General features: G+C 56.4%; 2 protein-coding genes across 3 annotated transcripts; one reads left to right on the top strand and one right to left on the bottom strand.

The window, feature by feature from the left end:
• Positions 1-995: 995 nt before the first annotated feature.
• On the bottom strand, positions 996-20,155 carry ARHGAP1 (Rho GTPase activating protein 1). 2 transcript variants are annotated; one of them, XM_055423972.2, is made up of 14 exons: positions 20,006-20,155; positions 16,198-16,379; positions 15,867-15,962; positions 14,332-14,361; positions 9,508-9,595; positions 5,379-5,510; positions 4,938-5,024; positions 4,667-4,765; positions 3,941-4,048; positions 3,784-3,860; positions 3,539-3,616; positions 3,087-3,215; positions 2,810-2,913; positions 996-2,676 (listed from the first exon to the last, which is right to left on the bottom strand). In XM_055423972.2, the coding sequence occupies exons 2-14, from the start codon at positions 16,328-16,330 to the stop codon at positions 2,488-2,490; spliced, it is 1,350 nt and encodes a 449-aa protein (XP_055279947.1). In that variant the 5' UTR covers positions 16,331-16,379; positions 20,006-20,155; the 3' UTR covers positions 996-2,487. The 2 variants fall into 2 exon arrangements, with proteins under 2 accessions (XP_055279947.1, XP_055279948.1); XM_055423973.2 differs by lacking the exon at positions 14,332-14,361.
• Positions 20,156-20,279: 124 nt separating this feature from the next.
• Positions 20,280-25,791, top strand: ZNF408 (zinc finger protein 408). Its single transcript, XM_055423970.2, has 5 exons — positions 20,280-20,563; positions 20,850-21,127; positions 21,834-21,895; positions 22,119-22,381; positions 23,440-25,791. The coding sequence occupies exons 1-5, from the start codon at positions 20,515-20,517 to the stop codon at positions 24,966-24,968; spliced, it is 2,181 nt and encodes a 726-aa protein (XP_055279945.1). The 5' UTR covers positions 20,280-20,514; the 3' UTR covers positions 24,969-25,791.
• The last annotated feature ends 126 nt before the right edge of the window (positions 25,792-25,917 follow it).

Genomic DNA, 25,917 nt, shown 5'->3' on the forward strand with positions numbered 1-25,917 from the left:
CCCTATCTCAACCTTGAAATCAAAGCCAAACCTGCTCAAAAGAGGAAAGCTGGATCTTTCATAGCCTCCACGTGACTGGGTAGCAGATGGAAACAGCCGAGCTCTCAGGCTGAGGGAAGTATGGGAAGGACTGGAATGGTCAGATGAGGGTTCCAACCCTGGCTGCTACCAGAGGGTGGGCCTGTCACTTCATCCACCTGCGACATGACCATCGTTCCAGTTTCCACTGGGTGCTCATTCTGTTATGCTGTGTGTACGTTACGGTTGGCCCTTGCACCTGTGGGTTCCACATCTGAGTGCTCCCCCAAACTTGGATAGAGAAATATTTGGAAAAAGGAAATTCCAGGAAGTTCCAAGAAGCAAAACTTGAATCAGCTGCATGTTGGCAACTATTTACATGGCGTTTCCATTGTATCAGGTATTCTAAGTAATCTAGAAATGATTTAAAGATGTGTGGAGGTCACATTGCAACTACTGCGCCACTTTATATATGGGACTCGAGCACCCTTGGATTGTGGTATCTCGGGGTGGGGGTGGTTGGAACACATCCCCCACATCTAGGAAGGACAACGGTATTTCTGATCTTCCGAGACACAAAGCAAGTCTCAGCAATGGGACCAGTTGCATGACAATTACCAGTCAGAGCTGGTTGTGAGTGATGGAACCAGGATTCAAACCCCGACCTGACTCCAGAGCTCGTGCTGTGGTCCACCACAGTCCGCTCTGTTTGGGGGACGGAGGTCCTGGTTAATAGGATATAGCGCCTGGGGGCCAGCTGGAATGCTACAGGTGCAGAAAGAATGGAAGGTGACTGTTCACGCTTCTAAACCTGGAAGATGCTCAGAAAGCTGGCTTCACACCAGCAGGATGTGGAAGGGGTCAGACGGATGGGGCGGGGGCTTCCTGCGGCCCTATCTGCCCCTCTTCCACAACCCCACACTGCACCTCCCACCCGGTTCTGAGCCTCCATGCCCACTTCTATGATCAGCCAGATGCAAAGTTTTCCATCTTGATTTTTACTGAAATATAAAAAGTGCAAAGGTAAAATACATGATTGGTGCCAAGGAAGTCATGAAGTATGAATGTGAACACTTGATTCACAGTACAAGTCCCCCGCGCCCCCAGGGTAAAGACTAGTGGTGAGGGCAGGGGTGGGGGGGCAGGAGAGAGACCAAACAGACCCACAAGGCCCCCCGGTAAATGGGACGGTGAGCAACACCTGATGTACAGAGGCAGGCAGATGGCAGAAGCCTGGGCCTGGCCTGGAGACAGCAGCTGACAGCACTCACACCCATCTGTGGGGGTCCTGACATGCCAATGGCCTGGGGACAGAGTCCAGCGAGGTCAGGGCCCAGGCCACGCCCGGCTTGCAGATGCGGCAGGGCTGGTCAGTGAGGCCTCCACGGTGCGGGCTCTGGCCAAGGCCTCAGGAAGGAGGTTCACCAGGAAGGGACAGCTTGAAAGAGGGGCCTCCGCCATCACCAGGTCCAGGGGGAGGCTGCTAGAACTTACCTGGCAGGGGCCAATCTAATCAGCAAAGTCTCTACCTGGCCCCTCCAGGAGTCCGCAACTGGAGGAAGGAGCCACCACCCATCTGAGGCCCTGAGTCAGCCAGCCCGGGCAGGAGCAGGGCCCCCCGTGACTCCACAACAGACGAGGCCAAGGATCTGTCTGAGTGAGGAGGGAGGAGAGGCAAGGGGGGGGGTGGGCCGGGGGCTGCTGGTCACCGGTCTGACCGGACCCTAGGGGGCTGTCGGGGCTGAGAGTGGGGCATCTCTTCTGAACGGAGGCAGGGACGCAGCCCCGTCACCCCAGCTCCCAGTCCTGGCAGGAGAACCAGTGGGGTGAGGCTGCCCTAGAAGGCAGTACCATCTGGGAAAGGCGGACCCGGGATGTTCGGAAGAGAAGGCCGCTGTGGGACTCCAGCCCGCTGTCCGTTCGCTGTGGAAGTGCCAAAGGCTGAGCCGTCAGAGGGGAGAGGACAGAACAGGGTGCCTACCACCAGGCCTTCACCCAGACAGGGAGGAGCCTCAGCAGGGCCAGTCCAACCAGCTTAGCCTTTCATTCCCCCAGCAAGCAGAAGGGAGAGGACCAGCCCTGGCTACCAGCCCAGCCGGCAGTGATTCTGGCATCTCCAGCTACCAGGGAGAGAGGCAGAAGGAAGCAGGGGAGTGGCTGCTGGGGCCAGGCCTCCCGGCTGAAGAGCCTCGGCCAGCTCCACAGAGTCTCGCAGGAGCCAGAGACCCAAGGAGGCAGTGAGAAGTATAAGGCGAAGAGAGAAGGTCTTGTGGTTACAGTGAGGCCTCCAGGCCGGCCAGGTGGGCCAGCCAGAAAGGGAGGAGGAGCTGTCCGGGGGGGCGGGCTCCAGCTTCCCTCTCCGAGGGGACTCATGGCCCCTTTTCCGGGCAGGAACCCCCGTAAGGCTGAAGCCAGGAGGGAGAGTCCAGAGTGGGGGCTGCCGGAAGAGGGGTCGTGCGGGGTGGGCACTCAGAGCCCCTTGGCATCGGGGTTAGGAAAGAGCTCCCCTTGGTGATCCAGGAGGAATTTAGTGAAGGTGTTGATGGGATTAATGGCCTTGAGGGTGATGGCGGCGTCCTTGGCCCACAGGAGGTTCGGGCCGAAGACGACGGCCAGGTTAGCGTTGGTCATCTTGTTCTGGTCGGAGAGGGCCGAGATCTGTGGGAGGAACGGCGGGGGAGGAGGGGCGCTGCAGCCGGAAAGCACAGACCCTGCCTCCCAGGCCGGCAACCAAGTCCAGGAGCAGCGCCCCCCCAACTCCGGGTGAGCGGGAGAGGCCCCCCAGTCCCACCTGCACCAGGAAGGCGCTGAGGAAACGCAGCACCAGGTAGTTCTCCTCGGGCAGCGTCCGCAGGGCCTGCAGCGTGGCCTTCACCCTCTGGCTCTCGTCAATGTCTGTGAGGGACGCGGGCCGGGTCACGCGGGCCCATGGCCAGACCGGTTCGGGAAGCCCTACCAGGAGGCTCGAGGGAGACCCCCAACCAGACTTTTCCTGGGCGAACAGGCTCGCTCGGAGGCCAGCGGCGACCCACCCTGCGGACGCTGGGGAGGGCGAGGGGGCCACTCACTGAGGAAGCCCACCACGTGGGCGTAGAGGTCGAAGGTGAGCAGCGGCTCTGGGAGCTCGCGGAGGAAGGTCTTGAGGATGACTGCCGGCAGGTGCAACTCGTTGTACTGCTCGAAGTCCACGCGCAGCCCTGCGGCGGGAGGGCGGGCGGCGAAGGAGCTGGGCGGGGCCTGGAGGCCGGCAGCCAATCCCGGCCTGCCCCGGCCACAAGCCCCACCTCCCACGGGACCCGGGCACAGGCTCCGGCCGCCCGCGGAGCGGGGCCCCTGGACACACACCACGGCCGTTCCTCGCCTCCCTCCAGAAGCCTCATCGAGGGTCTGGGACAAGTAGGCAGGAGTGAGGCCCGTGTAATCCTGCCAAGTGCCACAGGAACCACGCGCACGCACGCACGCGCGATCTGCGCGGCCCTCGCCGGCCCTCGGGATTCAGCACATCCCTGGGGCCACTCACCCATGTTGTACTTGTGCTGTACCTCCCGGACAACCTGGGTGTTGGCCGACCTCCGGAAAATCCCCTCGGTGGTGAGAGCTGGCAAACGGCGGGCCTGGTGAGTCTCAGAGCTCTGGGGCGCCGTGTGCACTCCCCCAACCCCTTCCCATCCGGCTCAGGGCTCAGGGCAGGTACTGGTGCACGTGGGACCCCGCCCAGCCCTGCCCCGCAGCTCCCCGAGGGCGGAGGGCAAGCCGGGCACTCACCGTGGGCCCGCAGGTAGGCAACGGTCTCCCGCAGCACGAGCGGAATGGGCTGCTGCTCTGGGTTCTTCTCCCGGAGCCTGAGGGCACGAGGCTGTGAGGGCCCTGCCGCCCTCCCGGCCCCCGGATGCCGGCCCCACCCCACCTTTCGCGTACTCACTGCTGTAAGGACACCCCGAACTGCTGGTTGGGCAGAGGGGGCCGGGGTGGCATGGGCTTGGGGGCGGTCGCGGGGCTCTTCTGCGTAGACTTGAGGAAGTCGTCATACCTGTGGGAGCAGGGGGAGGGTCCGGCCCCTGGCCTGGCTCTGCGGTCACCGTGGCAACTCTTGTGTGTCAGACACTGGGCTGCCTTACATGGATGACCTCCTTCGGTTCTCCCACCAACCCAGCTCTGCCCAGGAGCAAGCGAAGGCTTCAGAAAGACTCGTCAGCGAGCCCCGGGCTGAGCTCGCTGTGTCAGCTCCCCACTGGCTGTTTCGCACACGCTGTGTCTGTGTGTCAGGGTCACTCTCACTTCGCCTCCCTCCCCTACTGTGTCCACCAGGCAGGGCGGCTCCAGGGTGAGGAGCTGTACTGTGTATATAGAGCGCATTCATGCAGCTGCGCAACAGAAAGGAACACATTGTAACGCGACCACACTTCACTTTAAAAAAAAACAATGAAGATTCAGTGACATTGCTTTTCAGCGGCAGATACGGGACGCGAACTTGCTCACTCTGACCCCATGTGCTGCCTCCTTCCATTGCATCTGCGTCCTCCATGTACCCTGGGGGTCTCAAGGCTGCTGCTCCCCTTGGCCGGCACCCCCCCCCCCAATCTGACCAGGCATGACCTGCGTGGACAGAGTGCCCGCTAGGCGCACACAGCCCCCACCCCGGCCTCACTTGAGCACTTGGCGGGGGATCCCCAGTTGCTCCAGCTTCACATGCTCACTCAGCTCGCTCAGGTAATTCACGTAGAAGATCTTCTGCCCAAACTTGAAGCTGTCAGTGGAAGAAAGTGCGTGTGGGTTCAGGGTGGGCCGGCTCCGGCAGGCCCACCCAGATCAGGCAGAGCCTTGACCAGTCTGTCCCCAGGATGGGTGGCTTCCTGGGGACCTGCTTCACAGCTCACAGCGGGGCATGAGAGACCAGTGCCCGCTCTGGACCCACAGACCTAATGATGGGCTTAAAGAGGATGAGCAGGGTCTTGATGAACATGGTGGGGTGCACGATGTACAGAGCCTTGATGTTCTTCTTGTACCTGCAGAGACAGAACAGGTGCTCAGGGGACAGACAGGCACAGAGCTGGGCCTTGATGTACGTTTCCTGATTTGATGACTCGCGGTAAGCCTGCCAGGTTAAGTTCCTCTGCAGCCCTATTTTACACATTAGAAAACAGGCTCAGAGAGCTTAAGGAGCATGAAAGGTCACGCAGCGAGGTAGCAGAGAAACTGTGATTTAAGCCCAGGCTGTTCCAACTTGAGATTCTTAGTGTTCCGTCTACCCAGGTCGGGGGGCACCCACCTCCCCCGGGGCATGGAAAACACACTCCTGCCCAAGCAGAGGGCAGCCCAGCATAGGACGAAGGTGCTGGCCCCCCAGGGCCCCCACCCACTTTCGGTCAAACTCCCGGTAGGCATCCCGGAGCCAGCTGAAGGAGGGCTTGTTGTCACTGGTGAGGCCGTGGTGTAGGTAGAGCAGCGTGTAGTCGCTCTCCACGTACTGGTCCAGGGTGTGCTTCAAGTACCTGCAAGAGACACCCCTACTCAGGCCTGCCATGTCTGCAGGGGAGGCCCGGGTAAGACAGACCCTGCGCCCCAAGATACCGCCCCCTGCGCCTGCGACCCGCCCGGTCCATTCTGGCTGCACAACTGGTCACCGTGTTGTGGTGGACGAGGAACAGCTGGGCTGGGCGAGGAATAACAGCAACAGCTCTCCTGAGCACTGACTAGAAGGCAGGGGACCAGGACTCTAACTGGAGCCACCTCACATACTCCCAGTCAAAATGGGAATAGCCTTTCCCCTCACGGGATTGCTGTGAGTCAATGATGATGGCGGTCACCATTTATCAGGATTAACCTTTCGGTGTCTATGGAGCACTTTGCAAACACTATCTCACGCCTTCCTCATTATGATGGAGGCTGACACTGCTCCCTTCTTACAAGTGAGGGCAGTGAGGCTCAGAGAGGTCAAACTTGTGGGAGAGCCTGGAGGTGAACTGACTCCAAGTTTGGCCGCGTTGATCATGGGACAGGTCTGCTGTTTACACCCGCAGGGCTGGCTACAGAACACTGTAAACGGGGATCCGAGTGGACAGAGGACCTCCTCTCCTGCTCCAGGCTTTTTTCTTTCTGGACAGCTTGTGCACCAAGGACCCACAGTTCAAGTTCCCAATCCTCACAGCACAGTAGCTACCATGTAATCCGAACACACGTGGCTGCTGGGCTCATCTGCGGTGGGGAAGTGGGACGTGATCGAATGTGAGCCCCAGAGAGGGAGAGGAGCCCTGGGGAAGGCCTCGTCCTGCCCAGCCAGCAGCTCCCAGGCCCCAGGACGAGCGCCACTCCAGGCAGGGGGCTGGGCTTCCAAGGAGATGTGGGGGAGCAGGAAAGGAGCTGGGAAGGTGCCCAAGGATGGGACTAGGTGCCTAGACACAATCTGACCTAACCCAAACAGGGTGACCTGAACACTGGCCCACGGGTGCTGGGCCAACAGCACTGGTGGGCATGTGAGGTGTCTGGTGCCGGATTTATCATCTTAATTCTGATCATCATCACTGCACAATAATTAACCTCTTACACACACTGAGTACTTTGCAACTGTAAAACAGCAAAAGTTAGGGACTTCCCTGGTGGTCCAGTGGTCAAGACTCAGAGCTTCCACTGCCAGGGGCATGGGTTCAGTCCCTAGTGGGAGAACTAAGAGCCCGCATGCCGCACGATTGATTTATTTACAAAGATAAGCAAAACAGCAAAGGTTGTAGTGAAAATACACTCATCCTTTGATAAATGTTATGACATTTGGGAGGGCAATGAAGTGATGTTTATCAGAAGCTATAACATGTTCATACTGTTTGACCTGGTAAAAATGTGTCCAGGAATTTATTCCAAGGAACTAATCAGAGATGGACAGAAGTGTTTTAATAAAAGGCTGTTCATTACAGCCTGTTTTATAATGGGCAGCGGTGGGGGGGGGGGGGAATGAGCATCAAACTAAGTGTCCAAGAATAGGGACTTGGTTAAATAAATCAAAGGACATCTATAAATAGAATACCCCACAGGATGCTTCTGCAGACAGAACCAATCTGTGGAGCCTGATGTGAGAACAGTGGTTACACTTTGGGGCAGGGACTGGAAGAGCAAAGGGAGGTTTGTGGGTGGGGATGACATGGTATATTTAATTTCTGAAAATCCATCAAGTAGTATACATAATGTGCTTGCTTTCCTGGATACAAATATATCAATAAAAAATTTTTAAAAGGATGTCCTTGAGGAATGTCTAATGCTCAGAAGATAAAAACATTATATAAGATATAAAACTGACTATAGGGTCCTATATATGTTACAGAATAAAGAAAAAAGGACATGAATCCACTAAAATATTAAGTGATTTTTCTCTCCAGGTGGTGGGTTCATGGGACTCTCTTGCTCTCTATACTTTTTCTTAATCACTATCTACATTTTTCTAAATTCTTGAAATCTGTGATACAGATGAACACACTAGCATTTCATGTATATTTTCTTACCTAAGGCCCACACCAACCTGGTGAAGTGAGCACAATTCTTATTTTTATAAGGGCTCAGGAGAGACCTGACCCAAGCACACAGCTAGTTAATGGCAGGGCTGAAGTTTCACTGGTCTTCTGCATCCAAGCTTCAGGCACTTTCTGTTTCAACCCCCCAGATCTGACTGGACAGCTGGTAAAAGCCAAGCCTGAGATAATCAGACTGGAAACAAGATGACAGACTGGAAACAAGATGAAAGTGTCTCCTTGCCAGGCCCGGTGGAGGGGGTAAGATCCTGCTGGGAAGGAATGCAGGACGGACAGGGTGGGTGACAGAGGGCTTCCTGAAGCCCCTGAGTAGGGGGCAGCCTTACTCGGCAAGCTCGCTCCTGAAAGTTGGGTGTTTTCCCACCTTCCCTCCTCTGACTTCCTCCCACTCGGACCATCATTCGGCCAGGAGTCTGTCCCATGCCTTGCCAGATGCTGAGATAAAACCAGAGAGGAGGGCATGTGACTCAGCCCCCCTCAGGCGGGGGTCCCTGGCCTGTTCCTGGCTGGGCTGCAGGACAAGCCCGGGCAAGGCTCTGCCTGCCTGCGCGGCTGAGGAGCCCCAGGATGAGGGCTCCGGAGACTAGAGGGAAAGCAGTCACACAGGACTGCAGAGACTGCACTCCGAGCCCCCGCCCCGCCCCCGTGCCTTTCTGCTGCAGCAGCCCCAGACTATCCCCGACCCCACCAGGCCCTCCACATACACAACCATTCAGGACCCCCAAAGAGCCGGTAAAGGCAGGGCAGACATTCTCAACCGTGGGGAGTGCTTTGAAGTGGTCAGGAAAGGAGCGCAAGATGGGAATCTGTGCACAAACGGAGGAGGAGCCTCAGGAGGAAGGCAGCTATGGCCTTCCCTCTGCGGGTCCCGCACACAGGCGCTGTGCGGCCAGCACGGGCCTGGTGGAGGCCCAAGGACCCACACTTATCAGAACAAAGCCTGTCAAACTTCCGCTTTCAATCAGCCTTTGAACTTGCCTCCGGAGATTTCCAGACCAACCAGAGCTATTTCATCCGTTTGGCTATCAGAACCCACATAGGTACAGAAGTCGTTTCGCCAGATGTGGCACAAAATACAATTCATGGTAATTATCCATGTGAATGGTGAACCACCTCAGAATGATCAACCTCTTAATCAGGCCTCACGTTTGGACGGTACTTGACTTTTCAAAGTATTTTCCCGAGCAGTATCTCTGTATCATCCCCTAAGAAATGGGAAAAGAAGCTGGAAGAGATGCAGACACTTGCCAAGGTCACACAGACAGCTTCCAGGACTAGAAACCAGGTCTGATTCCTCGCCCCCCCCCCCACCCCGATGTAAAATGGCTCGCTGAGGGGCTGCAGCTAGTGAAGCCTGCGCGCCCTGGAGCCCGTGGTCCGCAGAAAGAGAAGCCACGGCAATGAGAAGCCATGCACTGCCAGGAAGAGCAGCCCCCGCTCACCGCAACCAGAGAAAAGCCCGCACGGCAACGAAGACCCAGCACAGTCAAACTTCAATAAAATTATTAAAATAAACAGGGCTTCCCTGATGGCTCAGTGGTAAAGAAGGCACCTACCAGTGCAGGTTCAACACCTGGTCCGGGAAGATCCCAGATGCCACGGAGCAACTAAGGCCGTGTGCCACAACTACTGAGCCTGTGCTCTCGAGCCGGGGGCCGCAACTAAGCCCGAGCACCCTAGGACCCGTGCTCCGCCACAGCAGAAGCCACTGCAATGAGGAGCCCCCACACTGCAGCCAGAAAGAAGCCCGCACTTGACACAGAGAAAAGCCCGTGCAGGGGTGAAGACCCGGCACAGCCAAAGACAAATAAATAAACAAAAGGAAAACAGCCCCCTCAGCAGAAGAGGGGAGACCTTGAGGGAGGTGGCTGGCTTGGTACTCCCAGGACAGGAAGGAAAATGGCCTCCCGCAGCAGGCGGCATCCGGGCACACGGTCTACCACTCCCCCCACCCCCCACCGTGGGCACTCACCCCAGGAGCTTGCTGTGGTCCAGCTGGTGGCTCGGGGGCATTCGGCAGGCGCTGAACACAATGATCTTCCTCCCGTACTTGTCATCTCCTGGGTGTGGAGAAAGACGGAAGACAGCAGGTGCGCCATCAGCCACGAGCAGTCAGGCGAGGATCTGAAAGGGGCCAGGCCTGGAGACCCGTGCTGTACAGCATGGGGGCCAGGCGGGCGGACCTCTGGGCAACTGCCTGCACTCAAGGGCGTGTCGCTGAAGAAACAGGGACAGGGTGCTCTCAGGGCTGCTGACCCGGGGTACAAAAAACAACATGACTTTCTGAAAAGTCACGCCTGGTGGAAAAACCCAAACGTCCGTCAGCGGATGGCTGGATAAAGAAGATGTGGTGTCTCCGTGCAATGGACTACTGCTTGGCAATAAAAAGGCGCAGAGCACTGATGCACGCTACATTGTGAATGAACCTTGACACCAGGATGCTAAGTGAAAGAACCTGAATGGAGACACATTGTATGGTTCCATTTATATGAGCTATTTAGGTAAATCTGTAGCAAAGGAAAGCAAATCAGTGGTTATAGGAGCTGGGAGGAAGGGAGAATAGGGACTGATGCTTATGGTTATTGGGCTTGGCATGGATGAAATGATGGAGCTAGACAGAGGTAGTGGCTGCCAACAGTGAGAATGTACTAAACACCACCAAATTAAACACTTTAAAATAGCTAATTTTATGTTACGTAAATTTCACCATAACTAAAGAAAACAAAAAAAAAAATCACAGCCACCAAAGCAACTGCCACACATCATCTTATAATTCCATGCTTATTCCAGAAACACCTGCTCTGAGCAGCCTGTACGTGAAAAACTTCTTGGAGCCACCTTCTCAGAAAGCCTGGGGCCACCAAGGAAATCAGTCTGATGATGACTTAATGGTCATGTCTTGCTCTTGACTACTAACAGCACTTTCTGATTTTTACTATCAGAACTATTGGCCACAGTTGACTGATCTCAGGACATTTCTACAAATCATTTCTTTCTCATTAAGGATATTCTCAAGAACGTGGAGTTCAGAGTTTATAATGCTTTGAAAAGTGCTCATTGTGTAAATCCCTGAGGGATGTCTGTCCAAAACGAGTCACTATTTCATGGTCTGACCATCTGGCCTTGTCATGAAGCCGGGGAGCTTCTGAGACACGAGACAGCCCCCCAAGGTGAGATGCTCTTCCAGGGTCAGTGTGGACCAGGGACCCCAAACCAAGCCGGGTGGGTATAAGGCTCGGTCCCCCATCCCCCATGTCCCAGGGCCCTCCCCTTCATCTTTAGCCTCACGCTGTCCAGAGTCACCAGACCACACTCACCTGATGCCCCTCCTTCAGAGGCAAATAAAGAAGCCCTCTGTACAGCCCACACGGCCAGTCTGCCTCTCACCTCTGAGGACTAAGGGACTCCTTGACACCTTACTACTGAGTGTTCTTCTCCATGTTTCATGGCCATGGTCTTCATGATCCTTCTGGTCAGTGACTTAACCCAGGACTCAGTGCTTTTCCAAGGCTCTGCCCTTCTGCTCAAGGCTGAGGCAGGTTTCTGGAATATGGGCGGCATGGCCTCAGTCCCCGCTGGTGGTCAGCCTGGTGCTTTGGCCTGAGCCCGCATCTCCTAGGCTCCTAGGAGTCTGACTATCATGTCCAGCCTCTGGATCAACCCCTCCAACAATCCCATTTCCAGTCAGAACACTGCCAAGCCTGTCGGCCCTGAAAGGTGCTAGCCAGGACCCTCCCAGAATTTCCTGGGTCAGGATTCCCATCAAGCCCAGAGACAGGCTCCATTCTCCTTTTTAAACCGCCCCAACTTCTAGCCGTGGAGACTTAGAAACATCGACCTGTGCCTGTCTCTCCTGCCTTGACTCCCCTTTCCTCCTGAACCCCACCCTGAGCTGTGTAAAAGGCCCTCAGAAAGGCTCACAGGACTCTCCAGGCTTGGCCCATCTCCCCCCGGCAGGCTCACACTCCACACACTTTCAGGCCAGTGCACAACAGGCGGCTTTAGCATCGGCCTCTCATGCCAGACAACAGGACTTCCTCCAGGCACTTTGGATCCTCTCCTCTAGGCTATCTCTGAACCCTTAAGACCCGTCCCAAGCAGAAGCCTGTGTCTCTCTTCTTTCCCTGGGGCAGGCCAGGGGTCCCCCGCATGAACTGTCACGATGATTTGACTCCTGTATAACTGTCTTTGTGTCTGTCTCTTCTGGAGGTGATGAGCAGCTCAAAGACAGGTGCTGCCTGGTCCGTCTTTGAATGTCCAGTGCTGGTCCAGAGCCCAGCAATGTGGCAGGCATTCAGTAAGCGCCGGTGGCCTGGCACAGGTCAGCCCGGCGCAGTTCTATTTCTGAGTCTGCTCACGGTGCTATCTGGGTTATGAGACTGCTGTAGGCAGTTTTGCAAAGCGTGGGGCAGACTTTCCCCAGACTTCACAAGCCAAGATCCTTCTGCAAGCGCTCCTGAGGAGGAGACGGTGCTGCTCCGTCCAGCAGCAGGTCTGTTGTGAAGGAGTGGGTGTCACCTGTTCTCCTTCACAGCCTGGCCCAGATCCTGAGGCACTGGGTTCCTTGGCAGCCAGCGGCGGGTGGCTCTGCTGCCTGCTCTGATTCACTTCCCACTGACGCCGACAAAAGGACGAGCAGGCTGGCAGGGGCAAGGACGAAGGTTAGACTGACCAGCCCAGCCTCATGTACAACCTGGAGCTTAATAACCCCTCAGCCTCCTACCATGAGCCTTGCAGCTGGCGGGGGTGGGGGACGCATCATCTATCTACTCTTCTCTGAATAGAGGAAACATCCAGAGTGCCGGGGGAATGCTGGGAGGAGCATCGAGGATTCTGAAAGACTGTCATCGCTGCCTTCCAACAGTAAGGTGACCCTCATTGGCTGCTGGCTCAGATGGTAAAGAACCTGCCTGTAGTGCAGGAGACCCAGGTTCAATCCCTGGACCAGGGAAGATCCCCTGGAGAAGGGAATGGCTACCCACTCCAGTATTCTTGCCTGGAGAATTCCATGGACAGTGGAGCCTGGTGGGCGGCAGTCCATGGGGTTGCAAAGAGTTGGACACGACTGAGTGACTAACACGCACACACACACACACACACACGCTGGCTGGCAGGCTTGAGGACTTTGGCAGGGCGGGAGGTCTGAGCTCACAGGGCTCTGGGATTTAAAGAGCTGGTAACAGGTTAAGCAAGCAGCTGAGGTGAGAGGCCAGAGGCCTGTGGTTCCACCACTCAGCTGCCCCAGCACCTTGTAAATGGGACACTGGACCCTCAAACGGGGTCCCACCAATAGGCACCCACCAACACTGTGAGCTCAGAGAAAAGATATTGCCAGTCCATGCATGTGTTTTCTGCACAAGAGGGCCATACCTTTCACACCCCCAAGGCCTCCTGACCACTTCAAGAACCACTTCACTGGACCGTACGATCCGTGAAAGAAGGAGTGTACGTTTTTCCTCAATGAATCCTCAATGCTGACTACTGGGCTTGTTCCAGAGTAAATGTTTTGCAAATGCAAGTGAAGTCAGGATGGGGATGAGGGACAAAGTCGGGGGTTGGGGGGGCGGTCAGGGAGAGACCGGATGGCAAGAATCTCAGAGCAGCAAGGAACGAGACATGGGTAAGCCCCGGGCCCAGCGCCTGCCCTCTCCTCCTTGGAGTGGAGCCCCAGCCGCCTAAGTCCTGGGTGGCTCGGGCATCTGCCAGTAGGCAGGGTAACTGCTCCTCCAAGATGCATGCGTAAAAAAGGCCTGGGAGTCCCCTCCTGATCTCAGAAGAGAACAGACTTCTACCCTGGAGACTGAAGGGAAAGAAGGAGCTGTGTCCCCAGAGCACTGAGGGAGAGGGCTCAGAGGGCGGGCCCGGCGCTTGTGGAAAAGCACCAGGAAAAGACCAGCCGCCTGAGAATGAAACCTCTGCCTTCCCCAGACACCGATCAGGAACTTCCCAGGGGAACCTGGGGGTTAGTCAGCCACAGCGCGCCTCCTCCAGCAGGCATTCTGGACGGGCCAGACCAGCACCCTCCCACAACCTGAGAGCAGGCCTCCAAGGAGATGGGAGGTGGGAGCTGGGGTGTGTTTGTGCAAAGGTTAAACTGTCGGCAATACTGCAAGCCAGTTGACATCACTGTTGGTGGCCTGAAATCTGCTACTGGCAGGCAGAAATTGAAAATGCTACAAATATTACAATAACAGTTTTTGGGTTTTTTTTTCCTTTCTGAAGGACCAACTATTAAACATTTACCAGCATGCCACTGAAAAGAACCCACGTGGACCAGTCAGGTTTGACTGTGGAGCATGCCAGCAAGGACAACAGAGGACTGCAGAGGAGCTGGGGACATAAATCACTTTCCCTTGCAGGAGGGGCTCCAAGGCCAGGAAACTGGACTCCCCGGACGTTGCCATAGTCTTCATCAAACAACTCTTGTTCAGGCAGTGCCAATCCGAACACCTCTCAGCAGTCAGAGAGGCACACACATGGGGGATGTCCCCCCAGAGAGCCAGCACTCAGGCCAGGCCATGGCTCACAAGCAGCCCCACGACCCCCTGTGGACAAGGTCCCCTCCGTCCTCTGGGGCGCTGTGCCCTTGGGGCTCTGCACGTGTCACCGCACAGCCCCCACACTGTCAAACCTCCTACAATCCTCTGCGATCTCCACCCACCCGCCTGGTGCCACCAGCTCCCAGCTCCCAGGAGTGGGGCTGCAATTAAGCTGGCCCCACCTGGCTTCCACCAAGAGCCCTTCTTGATCCACAGCCCAGAGAAGGCCAAGTATGGAGAGCCAGCAACACACCTACCTGGCTGGGCCCCCTCAGGCTCATCACACCCTGGAGAGACAGAAATAAGTTGCCGCTCGGCTCACAGGGGTCACACACCTGCGGGGGTCTGGGGGCAGCCTACCCTGCTGTGCCTGTGACTTGGGCATGCACACCAGGAGGAGGTCAGGAGACAGACTCCTTCACATCAGACACTCCCAACCAGGTCCATCTCCGGGGGCGGGAAAAGTTCTAAACCTTCAAGGAACCCTCCTGTACTCAGGGCAGGACCAGATCACTAAAGAACTCTCGGCCTTGCTTAAGTAGGGCTGAGAGAGGCCACCACCAAGTTCTCTAAACCAGACCAGGGTAGGCATCAGGGACATTGATGCCAAGGAAACACCTTGAAACATTAGGGACAACCATCTCAACTTCCCCACCCCTCCCCGAGCCCAGCATTCAGGACAGACAGGGCTCCCTGCCCCTTTCCTCTGGCCGGATGCCTCCAGGTACCCCTCGGCCAGCATGGCACAGGGCTCCGGGGACCACAAGCCATCTGGTCATCCCCTAGTCCACCCCAAGACCTGAGAGCAGGGCCAGGCTGTCACCCTGCTTACAGCTGAAGGAAACACAAAGGATCCTACAGTTTCAATTTCCTCTTTCAGCAGGAGGACTAAGGGCAGAAACCAGGCCATCAACGTCTCTGCTTCCTCCCCACTGTAGGGGTCTTCTGGGCCCCATGTTATGAACAGCAGGGTGGGCGCTCACTGAGGCCAAGACTCAAGGGGGCCTCCACACCCGTCCTCAACATGTGTGGGGAACCCGATGCCCCAGGAGTCACGTGGCTCCTAATTCCCGCAAGGAGGCTCTGCCATTCCAGACTTCCTTAGAATTGGGGTTTCCCCAGAGGGACTGGCGCCTCCCTGGGATTCCTAGGAACTCCTGGGGTAGAAAAGTTGACCTGAGGGCAAAGCGCAGGGAGGCGAATGAACACGTGTTCAGGGCCAACTACGTTCTGGCTGTGGGCCAGGCCCTGCCATATGTTCACTGCCGTCATCCTCTCAGCAACCCTGCAAGGAGGAAAGGCGCTCAGAGGGCAGACCTGGGAATCACACCCGGGGCTTTCAGCGTGCCTCCCACACGCCATCCACCAATGGAGACCAGGCCACAGGTCTGGAGGTGGTTGCGGGTGACCTAACCCAGTGGCCTTCACAACTGAGTCTGCTTGTTGAAAGAACGTGATGTGCAGGAGGTCAGCTCGGTGAGGCGGGGCTGGGGGACAGAGGGAGGTCCGAGAGGGAGCGGGCGTGTGTATACATATACTCTGATGGCTGGTTGCTGTTGCTGTATGGCAGAAACTAGCGCAACATTGTAAAGCAATCATCCTCTGATTAAAAAACAAAAAACAAAAATAAAGTGAACTCGAAAAGAAAAAAAAAAGTACATGGAAGCAGAAGAGCTCCTTGGTCAGGGGTCAAGCCTGCCCCGCCCCTGCAGCCCCTTGCCCTCAGGCTTCCTTAAGCCAGCAGTGCGGACTGTGGGGGACAAGGGGCAAGGCGGCGGGCGGGGGCGCTCACCTGCCACCTCCACGATCTGGTGCCGGGCGATGTCGTAGTAAGGGTCGTCCCACCTCAGGTGTGTGACAGGCTCTGGGGAGCTGCTCTTGGAGTCATCTGGGGAACACAGCAGAGTCAGGGGACAACCCGGGGGCTGGGGTGACGGCCCCCTCTGGGATCCGTGCTCTCGGGCCCATCCCCCAGGTGAGGCCTGTGCTCCAGCCCCACCCTCCTCCCCTCTGCTCTAATCTGATTGCTCCCACCTCATACTCCCAGGGTTGTCCTTCCACAGGAAGTGCGGGGGCCTCCCCTTCTAAGGCACCCAAGGCTGCTGACATCCGGCCACGCCCACCTGACTTGGGAAAGTCGGGCATTTCGTCTGAGGGCCAGTTCTTCTCATCGATGGAAGCTAGCTTCAGCTGGTTCAGAGCCTGGCTGGGGTCATCCAAGGTCAGGTCATCCTGCAGCTCTGAGAGCGGGTCCATGGCCAAGCCTGCACCCCACAGCTCCACACGACAGAACCCACAGAGGACCCTGAGAGACAGCAGGGAGTTGGCTTCTCAGAGAGACACTCTCTTCCCCCATGACTTCTACGGCAAGCCCTCCGGCCCCCACTCTTCACTCCCCTGTTCCTCAACATCTCTCCCCCGTGCCAAGAGCACCACGGAGCGTCTGGCTTTCCTGGCTCCACGGTTGTCTGGCACGCTGTCAGGAAAGGCAGCTGGGGCAGAAGAGGGCACGGCTCAGTGCCCGCCATCAGGCCCCTCCAGCTGGATGTGGAAGGGCTGCGCCACACCCTGCACTGCCCACTGCCCCGCTGGGTCAGCCATGCCATCCCAGCTGCAGAGGGTCGAGGCCCATGCCCCTCTCCTCCAGGGTCATAGAGCACAGAAGCCTCCCAGACCCCAGCAGTTACGGGGAAGAGATTGCACAAGAATCTAAGAAGCACAGGGTTGCTCCAGACCCCTGCCTGAAACTGGTCAGCTGTGGTCCTAAGGCCAAAGAAAAACTGCCACAGCCAAGGGGCCCAGCTGGGTTTGCCCCAGAACAGGATCGAGGAGCAGGAAATGCAATCTGCCTGCCAGTCACCGCAGACAATCTGCAGGCTCCTGGAGGCTCCCAAGCCCACTCTACTCTGTGGGGACCACCTTAAGGATCGGAGGGTACAGGTGGGGAAGGAGGAAGCCCATGATACCCAGAGTGCAGAGATCCGGGAGGTGGAAACCAGCACAGCAGCTGCCACAGGCGGGCAGGGAGAAGAGCCAGCTCCGACGTTGGGTCTGCTGGGGCCTGAGTTCTGGCCTTAGGGACGCGGCTGCGTGCAGCCTGGAGGCAGCACCTTCTGCCCTCGGCCCTGACGAGAAGCCACCCCTTCTCCCTTCAGCAGCTCACCAGATGTGTGAGGGAGGGGAGTTTTAATTCAACCCATTCGGCCAACACCGCAGGAGAGGCTGCTCTAAGTCCACTGCATTCCTGGAGCCCCGAAAAATTACATATATGGTCAGAGACTCAGCAGGGCAGATAAGGAGTGCAGACAAGACCCAGACGCGGGTAGGGGAGAAGAGGCGAGAACTGTGGGCCCAGATCCAGACCCTGGACACCTCTGAGCGACGTGACAACCTCCTGTGCACGTCTTGGCAAAGATTCTGGATGGCAAACCGGCGGCTCCCTACTTCCTTACGTAGCAACAACCTAGCAACAACTACCCTGTTACCAGAGCAACCACACTGCTTCAGTGGTAAAAGCTCTTTGAAGGTCTGGAGCCAAAACTGAGCCACCAAACAACTCCCCTGCCCCACCCAAAAAACACACACAACTTCTTTTTCTTCCTCTTCCTGTCCTCTGGCCTTACCTGTTACCCTTATTCATTGCTTATCACCAGAGCACAAGTCCCTTCCCACAAACACAAGAAAGATGTCCTTTCTTGTTTAGGAATGCATTTCTCCCACTGAGTGCCGCTGTACCCCTCACCCCAGCTCCCCATTCCGTTTAGACCCTCCAACACCTAATTCAGGAATAAGCATCGCCCCAACATTCAGCCAGGAGGCTGTGCAGGCTCCCCCAGCAGGGGCCCCTCTCGCCAGGTTACAGGGACAGAATGCAGCCCACAGGAACCCTGTCCAGGCCCGAGCCTTCTCTCCATCCCTTCTGCTGGGTTATTGCCCAGACACCAAGAGTTCCTTCAGCCCTGCCCCTAGCTGTTCCAGAGACGTCTTCCTGCTCACAGTGGGTATCTGATGCTGTGAAAAAGGCGTGGGATGAGATACGCCAAGACCTGAGCCATAGAGCTGACTGGGTCGCAAAATGCTGAGCAAGTCCTCTTCCTATCTAGGCCTAATTTCCTCATCTACAGAAGTGAAGGTTCCTCCCAGAAATATAATTGTCCAGCATTCTAAAATACTTCTGCTAAAGTGGACAACGGGATTAGAAGAAACAGCTGGGAGCTGCAGTATGAATGAGGGAGGGAGAGGGACACTCAGAGGGAGATGAGCTTAACCCCACCTCTTCCAGCAACTCTTCCATTTTGTCAGTTCTTACAAACTGACCTCTCACCTGCCCCATAACCTCCTTTTCCAGCACAACTAATCATTCTTGTTTCCACCTCCCAGCCAGTCCAGCCTCTCTCATCACTTTCCAACCAACAGCACTTGCCCAAGTGAGCCCAGAAGCTCAGCTCCCATTCATTGGGAGGGGAAGGGAAGCTAGGACAGGGAAATTAGAACATAAAATAGTGGAAAAGAAGTATCCTGGCTGCCCAAGACTCCTGTCACTTACAAGTCCTGCACCACTCTGCAAAACACTCTTTTTGTTGTTATTTAGTCACTCAGTCATGTCCGACTCTTTTGTGACCCTGCCAGGCACCTTTGTCCATGGGGATTCTCCAGGCAAGAATACTGGAGTGGGTTGCCATTTCCTTCTCCAGGGGATCTTCCCAACCCAGAGATGGAACCCATATCTCCTGCACTGCAGGTGGATTCTTTACCACTGAGCGACCTGGGAAGCCTTTACTCTCAGAGTAAAGTTTCCCTTCTCAGTTGGTAAAATGTCGACTTTCACAAAAATCTTCAAGAATCATTTTAGGCAGAAGTCCTGGAGCTCTCTGAAATTCTGGAGAAATTAGTGGCTTTTTCCCTCAGCAAAATCAGCACATAGGTGAAATCTTGCATGAAATTTAAGGGATTCACAAGCCCTCTCAGAATTCCTGTTTAAGAAATCCTGCCTGACCTACTCAAAATTACATTTGGCACAGAGGAGATGCTCAGTTATTTTTTTGATTAACAGAACAAGTCAATTTGTATCCTAAGAGGAAAAGGGAACCAACCACCCATGAGCTGGATACCAATTATCTTTTCACAACAGCACCAGTGAGGTATGTAAAACACAAGAGAGGTATGTAAAACCCATTACAGTTTGAGAAACCTAGCACCAGAAAAAAAAATAATAATAATAAGGCAATTGCTTAGGGTAATACAGCAAAGTCAAGATTCTAATCCATGTCTACCTTAAGGTGGTCCCTTTGTGCAGGTCAATTCCTTCAATACTTCTCTAAGGGACTGTTATTCAAGCGATTCTCAAAGCTCTACAAAAAGGGCAAAGTAAAGCTACTTCCCTGATCAACTCCGTGGACAACTGGAATAAACAACATGAAATCGTATTCTCTGGCGTTGGGGTCGCCCTCCTAAGTGGGACTCCAGAATTGTGAAAATGCAAATCACAACACAGCGGCAAAACTTCCAACTGCAATCACATCTGCACAGAAACTCATGGTTTACCAAACCCGGCTTGGGAGTAATTATCCCATGTCACGAATACGAAAATGTGACCCGAGAAGTGGCGACGGTGTAATACTTCTTCCCCAAACCTCTTGGTCTTCGTGCTTGCCCAGATGGGACCAGGGAGACTTCCCCTTCCCACGAGCTTGCTCGATGACAGCCAGCGAGGAGGCCAGGAACGAGGAAGTAAAGTCCTCTCACCGCAGATCCGAGGGGAGCAGAGCCCGCGCAGCGGGAAGGCCAGGTTCCCAGGCCCCACTCCATCCTCGCTCCCTTCCGCAGTTCTGCTCCGACCCTCCCCATCCGAAGCCCCTTCCTTCGGAAGATCTGACCGGCCCCTTTCCTGCCCCCGTCACCCCGCAGGGAGACCCAGCGCCCGCAGCTCACCGTGGAGGGGCACCGCTCTCGCTGCCACGCCTGTCAAAGATCTGCAAACATCCGGCTCCTCTGTCTCACGGGGAACCGCCCCCTCCCAGTCCCTACACTCCCCAGCCACTTCCGCCACACCTCCAGCCCACTTCCGACCTGCCGCCCGGTCCCAACGAGGCCTTCCCGGAAGTTCCTCCCCTTCCGTACGTGCCTGAGTACGTGCCCGCCAGGAGGAGGAACAGTGTCACTGTCCGACTGGTCCCCCCCGGGGGAAGCGCCGAGAACAATTAGTTCCTTTTACCGGCTTCTCAGATGCCCGGCGGGACCTCCGGAACTCTAAGCTCGTATTGTTCTCGGACAGAGATTGGCCTCACCAAGTACTCCCGCACCCCCGGTCCTGTGCACCCATGAGGTCTGACTCTTTGGATTCTTTCCCGAAAGGAAATTTGGATGTCCGTGACTGTGCCTCAGGGGGGAGCTGAGAAGGCGAAGCTCACTTCCGGCGGAAGGAGGCTGTCTGACCCGGGATGGAGGCGACGGAGGAGCTGCTCTTGGGGAGGGGGAGACTGCAGTTAGGTGAGTGACCTGCGGGTGTCTCCGACCCTCCGCCCTGCTCTGGCAACACCGGACGTTCTCTGGTCAACTCTTTCTTCCCTGACCGGTTTCCTGCCGAGCCTGGCGTCATCCTCCGGCGCCCTCCGAGTCGCTGGGGCCTTCTTAAGAGCCCTCGAACCGGAGGGCCCTCTTAGAACCCTTAGAGATCCCTCAGACTCCTAAGGCCTAGCTGGACCTCGCGTTTCCTCCCTCACCCCACCTTTCGGCACCCCCACCACCTCTTGGGCAGCTTCTTCTCTCCCCGCAGCCCCCGATCCACGCCTGGGCCCGGACTCGGGATGGAGCCCTCCCAGAGAAGGCTGTGCACTGGGACTCAAAGACGTCCCGCCCGGACCGACCCGAGCCATCCTCGCTCTGAAGAGCCTTCCCCAGGGCTTGGCCCTTGGCCCCTCACTCACCGCGGAACAGCGCTTGGGGGTCTGGTGTGTCGGCGAGCCTTTGCAGCCGGGACTGCTCTGGGGGCCACTGGAAGAGGAGTCTGTCTCCGAGCAGGAGGGAAGTGGAGTGGAACCAAAGCGGAAGGAGGTATTGAGGGATAGGCGTCTCCTCATCGTGGTTAAAAATTAGACGTTTCCAGATAACGTTCCAGTTTGTTAGAAGGTGCAGGGTATTTCAAGAGTTAGGAGGTGGTTTGTGCCCCGTCTCTCAGGGATTGTTGCTTCCCCTCTCTTGCAGTAACTAAGGAGGTGCAAAAAGTTGTTAAAAGGTAGGTTAGTAGAGGGGACTGACGATCCTGTGGTTAAGACTCTTTGCTTACACCGCAGGGGGCAGGGGTTTCATCCCTTATCCTCTGAGAACCAAGGTCCCACATGCCACTGTGGCACGGCCAAAATGTAAAAAAGAAAAGAAAAGGTGGATTAGAGGAGTGTCAGTAGTCCCAAAAGTCAAGAGCAAAGGTTTTTGGAATTACAAAGTCATGAAGTTAAATCCCAGCTCTGTCATATAACTAGTTCGATGCCATGCCTCATTGAACTCATGTAAGTTTTACTGCTTTTGCTGTTCAGTTTAGTGATCTTCCACACCTTGGGAGGAGGTGAGGGACAATCCTGTATTGAAAGAAAACTCAAACAGTGTAGTCCTGGAGAGGCAGACCAGCGACCATGAACCTTCCAGGGACTTCATCTTAGGTCCGTCTCAGGAAAGCGTTCATCAGGGTTTGTTGTCGTCGTTGTTTGTTTCACCCTGGCCGCCTCCAGCACATGGGAGAAGGACTGTTATTGGTTTATTTCAGGACGTGTCACTAGGCTCATGGGGAGACGTGTGCGTTTGTGAGCAGAGTGCAGGCTGGACTAGGTAAGTTACAGGAGAGTGTGTAGTGGAGATGCTCCTCTGGGGCCTGTTGTAGAGGCAGGGGGTGTAGCCCAAAGTGGTCGGTAACTCCTACCCAGGGATCTTTTGCAGTGAGTGTTCCCAAAGGCACAGGGTCCTGTAGGACTCAGACTGCTGAAGAGCTGGGGCTTCCAGGGAGGGCCGCTGGAAAGGGAGCTCTTGGGCTAGCCCGTACTCTGCTTTGCAGTTTGGTGCAGCGGGGCAGGCTGGAGGGCGAGGGGAACGTGGCCCTGGTGCGGATCGGCGAGAGGCTGCACCTGCAGGTGTCCCGCCTCGTGCAGCCAGGCTTTGAGCTACGGCTGTGGCCCCACGTTCCCTCTGAGGGCCCGAGCCCCACCCAGCCCAAGCTAGAGGAAGCGGCATGCTCTGCGGCGGCGGTGACAGAAGTAGAGTCTGCCCTGCGACAGGAAGTGGCCTCCCCCGGGGAGGATGCAGCGGAACCTTGCCCAGGTATGTGCCAGATAAACGCTGGCTTCCCACGTTATCACCTGAATTACCTGTGTTCATAAGACAAAGCAGAGCTCACGGTGTAAGACGGCAGGGGAAAACAGTAACTTTTCTGAGGTGAAAGGGCAAAGCCTGGATATTTATTGAAATTTTAAAATCTGGTATAAGGTGGATTTTTCAATGTGGGATAGGGGTGGGGTATGATCAGGCTTTCAATAAGGCTCATGACATAATGACAGTGGCTTAGGATCATGGACGTAGCAAGACTAGAATTTTCAGGTGAGAGGTTTAGAGTTTGGGGGTGTAAACTGTCACTGGATCTTTTATTGATGAGTAATGAGTCTTTTCCATGGAATGAACAGTATAGTTGACTCTTGAACAACACAGGAGTTAGGGACGTTGGCTCTCTCTGGGCAGTCAAAAATATGAATATAACTTACAGTTAGCCCTCCATATCCAAGGTTCCGTATCCATGATTCTGCATCTACAGATTCATCCACCTGTGATTGTGATTGAAATTTCTGTTGAAACAAATCCAGTGCAGTTCAGAGCTGTGTTCAAGGATCAACTGTATATATGTTTGCACGTTTATCTTCCTGAGTTAAGTTTCCCAGAATAGTAAGGTCACCTGAATGAAGATAGCAAGCTGTGTGTAAAGTTTTGAATTTTCTTCCTTTTTTTTTTTCTGTCTGGGCTGGGGATGTGGGTTCCTTTATTTTCAGATGAGCTAAAGTGAGGAGGTGGTGGTCTCAGCTCATCAGAAATGCCTGCCTGTACCCAGAGGGAGCACAAGGGCACTCTGGGATGGCCTTCTCTAGGGATCACTCAGATGTCTAGAACACTGTGGTTCTCAGGAGAGCCTCCCCAGAAGGCCCCTGAGACTGGCCAGAAAGATAAACAGAGCGCATGGCTCATGCTCCAGAGAACAGATCAGCGTCATGGCTCCCTCCGCAGTTCAGGGGCGGAGAAGGAGAAGACATATTCTTGTAACTCCTGGTGAGACCACCATGACCACCTGCTACAGTCTCTACTAAGCCCAGCACTGTACTCTTGCCTTGCAGATCCTGGTCACCAGTCACCCCCCAGCATCCAGGCAGAGAGTGTGATGAGCCCTGAACTTATGCCCCAGACCCAGGCCCCGGTTCCCAAGGAGAGCCAGCCACTCGGCCCGCTGCCTGAAGATGGCAGCATGGACGAGGAGGACCCACCCCAGACCCAGACGCCACCTGAGCCTCAGAGCAGCTCCGCTCCCCAGCAGGGCCCTGCGAGGGGTGAGGCCAGTTCCTCCTCTTCTGACAGGGCCCCCCAGCTGTGTGCTCACCTGGTCAAGAAATTGCAGAGCCCCAGCGGTCAGCGCCCACCCAAAGGGAAGACCTCAGAACCCGGGTCCCAGGCGACTGGAGAGCAGCAGCACCCTGGCTTCCCCGCATGCCTGCGGAGCCCCCCTGGCCCGGCGGGAGGCTCCCCGAAACCGGGCCGGCGGTACCGCTGTGGGGAGTGTGGCAAGGCCTTCCTGCAGCTCTGCCACCTGAAGAAGCACGCGTTCGTGCACACGGGCCACAAGCCCTTCCTTTGCACGGAATGTGGTAAGAGCTACAGCTCAGAGGAGAGCTTCAAAGCCCACACGCTGGGCCACCGCGGGGTGCGGCCCTTCCCCTGCCCTCAGTGCGACAAGGCCTACGGCACCCGGCGAGACCTCAGAGAGCACCAGGTGGTCCATTCCGGTGCCCGGCCCTTCACCTGCGACCAGTGTGGCAAGGCCTTCGCCCGCCGGCCCTCCCTGCGGCTCCACCGCAAGACGCACCAGGTGGCGGCGGCCCCCGCCCCGTGCCCCTGCCCCGTGTGCGGGCGGCCCCTGGCCAGCCAGGGCTCCCTGCGGAACCACATGCGGCTGCACACAGGGGAGAAGCCCTTCCTGTGCCCGCACTGCGGCCGCGCCTTCCGCCAGCGGGGCAACCTGCGCGGGCACCTGCGGCTGCACACAGGGGAGCGCCCCTACCGCTGCCCGCACTGCGCCGACGCCTTCCCGCAGCGGCCTGAGTTGCGGCGCCACCTCATCTCCCACACGGGCGAGGCCCACCTGTGCCCCGTGTGCGGGAAGGCGCTGCGGGACCCACACACGCTGCGCGCTCACGAGCGCCTGCACTCGGGGGAGAAGCCGTTCCCCTGCCCGCAGTGCGGCCGGGCTTACACACTGGCCACCAAGCTGCGGCGCCACCTCAAATCCCACCTGGCCGACAAGCCCCACCGCTGCCCCACCTGCGGCATGGGCTACATGCTCCTGCAGAGCCTCAGGCGGCACCAGCTCAGTCACCAGCCTGGGGCCCCCGCCAGCCCACCCTGTGTGCTGCCCACCACTCCCGAGCCCACAATGGTGCTCCTGCAGGCCGAGCCAGAGCTGCTGGATGCAGGCAGCGAAGGGGACGGCGCCCCGGCCCGGGACATCTTCGAGGTCACCATTTCTGAGAGCCAGGAGAAGTGTTTTGTGGCACCTGAGGAGCCGGGCCCTTCCCCTGGCCTGGTGCTCATCCACAAGGACCTGGGCTTCAGCACCTGGGCGGAGGTGGTAGAGGTGGAGACAGGCAGCTGACAGCCTCGCCTTACCCAACAGAGCTCCGAAAGAGGCTCGAGTCTCTGAGCTTGAGTGAGCTTCCTCTCCGGGTTCCCGATAGAGGCCAGTCTGAGAAGCAGGTCAGGGACTTCCCTTCCCATTTCCAGACAACCACATTGTTCCCCAAGACCCTTAATAAGGTAAACCACTATGAATCTTCTGTGAAATTTTCCTGTCAGCCTACAGGGGAGCTTGTTCTGCCTACATCCCTGGGAACGCCTCGAGGTGCCTGTTTGATCACTGTGGAGGTGACCCTGCCCGGGTGCTTAGTACCAGGTTCTGTCTCTCCCACCCAGCTTCCCAAGTGAGGGACGTGTACTTCTCTTTGGTCCTAAACAGGGTGACTCTGAGGGTTAAAAGGCCAGAGAGACTCAGCTCACCGCTCACAAGTCTCTGAGTCAGACTGGAGGTTATTTTGGCAGCTTTTCTCCCCACCTAAGGGCTGTGAGGGTGGCTTCTGTTCTGTGGTGAGCTTACCAGACTTACTGGAGGTGGCTGGGGCCAGGTCTGCACCTTCTGTGCATCTGGCCAAAGGCAACCCTGTGGAGGGAAAGAGTGAAGAACGAACATGTGTTTTGAATCAACACACGTGGCCGACAGCCTGCCTGAGTTGCTGGGGACATGGCTGTGAATGAGGCAGAGGCGGCGCCCTTTACAGAGCTCAGGTCTGCAGGAGCAAAGAGCACCGGATAAGAGTTCAGGGAGCAGTGCTTCCCAGTGCTGACTGACCTGTTTAATGGGATGGGTCAGCTTGGCATCAAGGAAGGTGCCCATAGGAAATAATAAACATCCTTTTCCGTGGGCCAGTCCGTTATGTGAGTTTACTTATATAACTGTTACAGCAGTCCGGTGAGGTAAAGAGGAAACGGAATGATGGGCTCTCAGCGTCCTGCCCAGAGTGACAGAGCTGAGATTCAAACCCACGGAG

This window comes from Moschus berezovskii, chromosome 14 (assembly GCF_049115385.1).
Source record: "Moschus berezovskii isolate FMDL1 chromosome 14, NW_MosBer_1.0, whole genome shotgun sequence".
Taxonomy (NCBI): Eukaryota; Metazoa; Chordata; class Mammalia; order Artiodactyla; family Moschidae; genus Moschus; species Moschus berezovskii.

What these genes read in the sequence shown, in the direction of transcription:
- ARHGAP1 (XM_055423972.2), bottom strand. Translation starts at nt 16,330, where the DNA reads ATGGACCCGCTCTCAGAGCTGCAGGATGACCTGACCTTGGATGACCCC. An exon ending in TACCGGGAGTTTGACCGAAA is followed by an intron (nt 5,025 to 5,378) that starts GTGGGTGGGGGC and finishes CTGTCTCTGCAG; the next exon opens with GTACAAGAAGAACATCAAGG. An exon ending in CTCTTTAAGCCCATCATTAG is followed by an intron (nt 4,766 to 4,937) that starts GTCTGTGGGTCC and finishes TTCCACTGACAG; the next exon opens with CTTCAAGTTTGGGCAGAAGA.
- ZNF408 (XM_055423970.2), top strand. Translation starts at nt 20,515, where the DNA reads ATGGAGGCGACGGAGGAGCTGCTCTTGGGGAGGGGGAGACTGCAGTTA. An exon ending in CAGAGTGCAGGCTGGACTAG is followed by an intron (nt 21,896 to 22,118) that starts GTAAGTTACAGG and finishes TCTGCTTTGCAG; the next exon opens with TTTGGTGCAGCGGGGCAGGC. An exon ending in TGCAGCGGAACCTTGCCCAG is followed by an intron (nt 22,382 to 23,439) that starts GTATGTGCCAGA and finishes CTTGCCTTGCAG; the next exon opens with ATCCTGGTCACCAGTCACCC.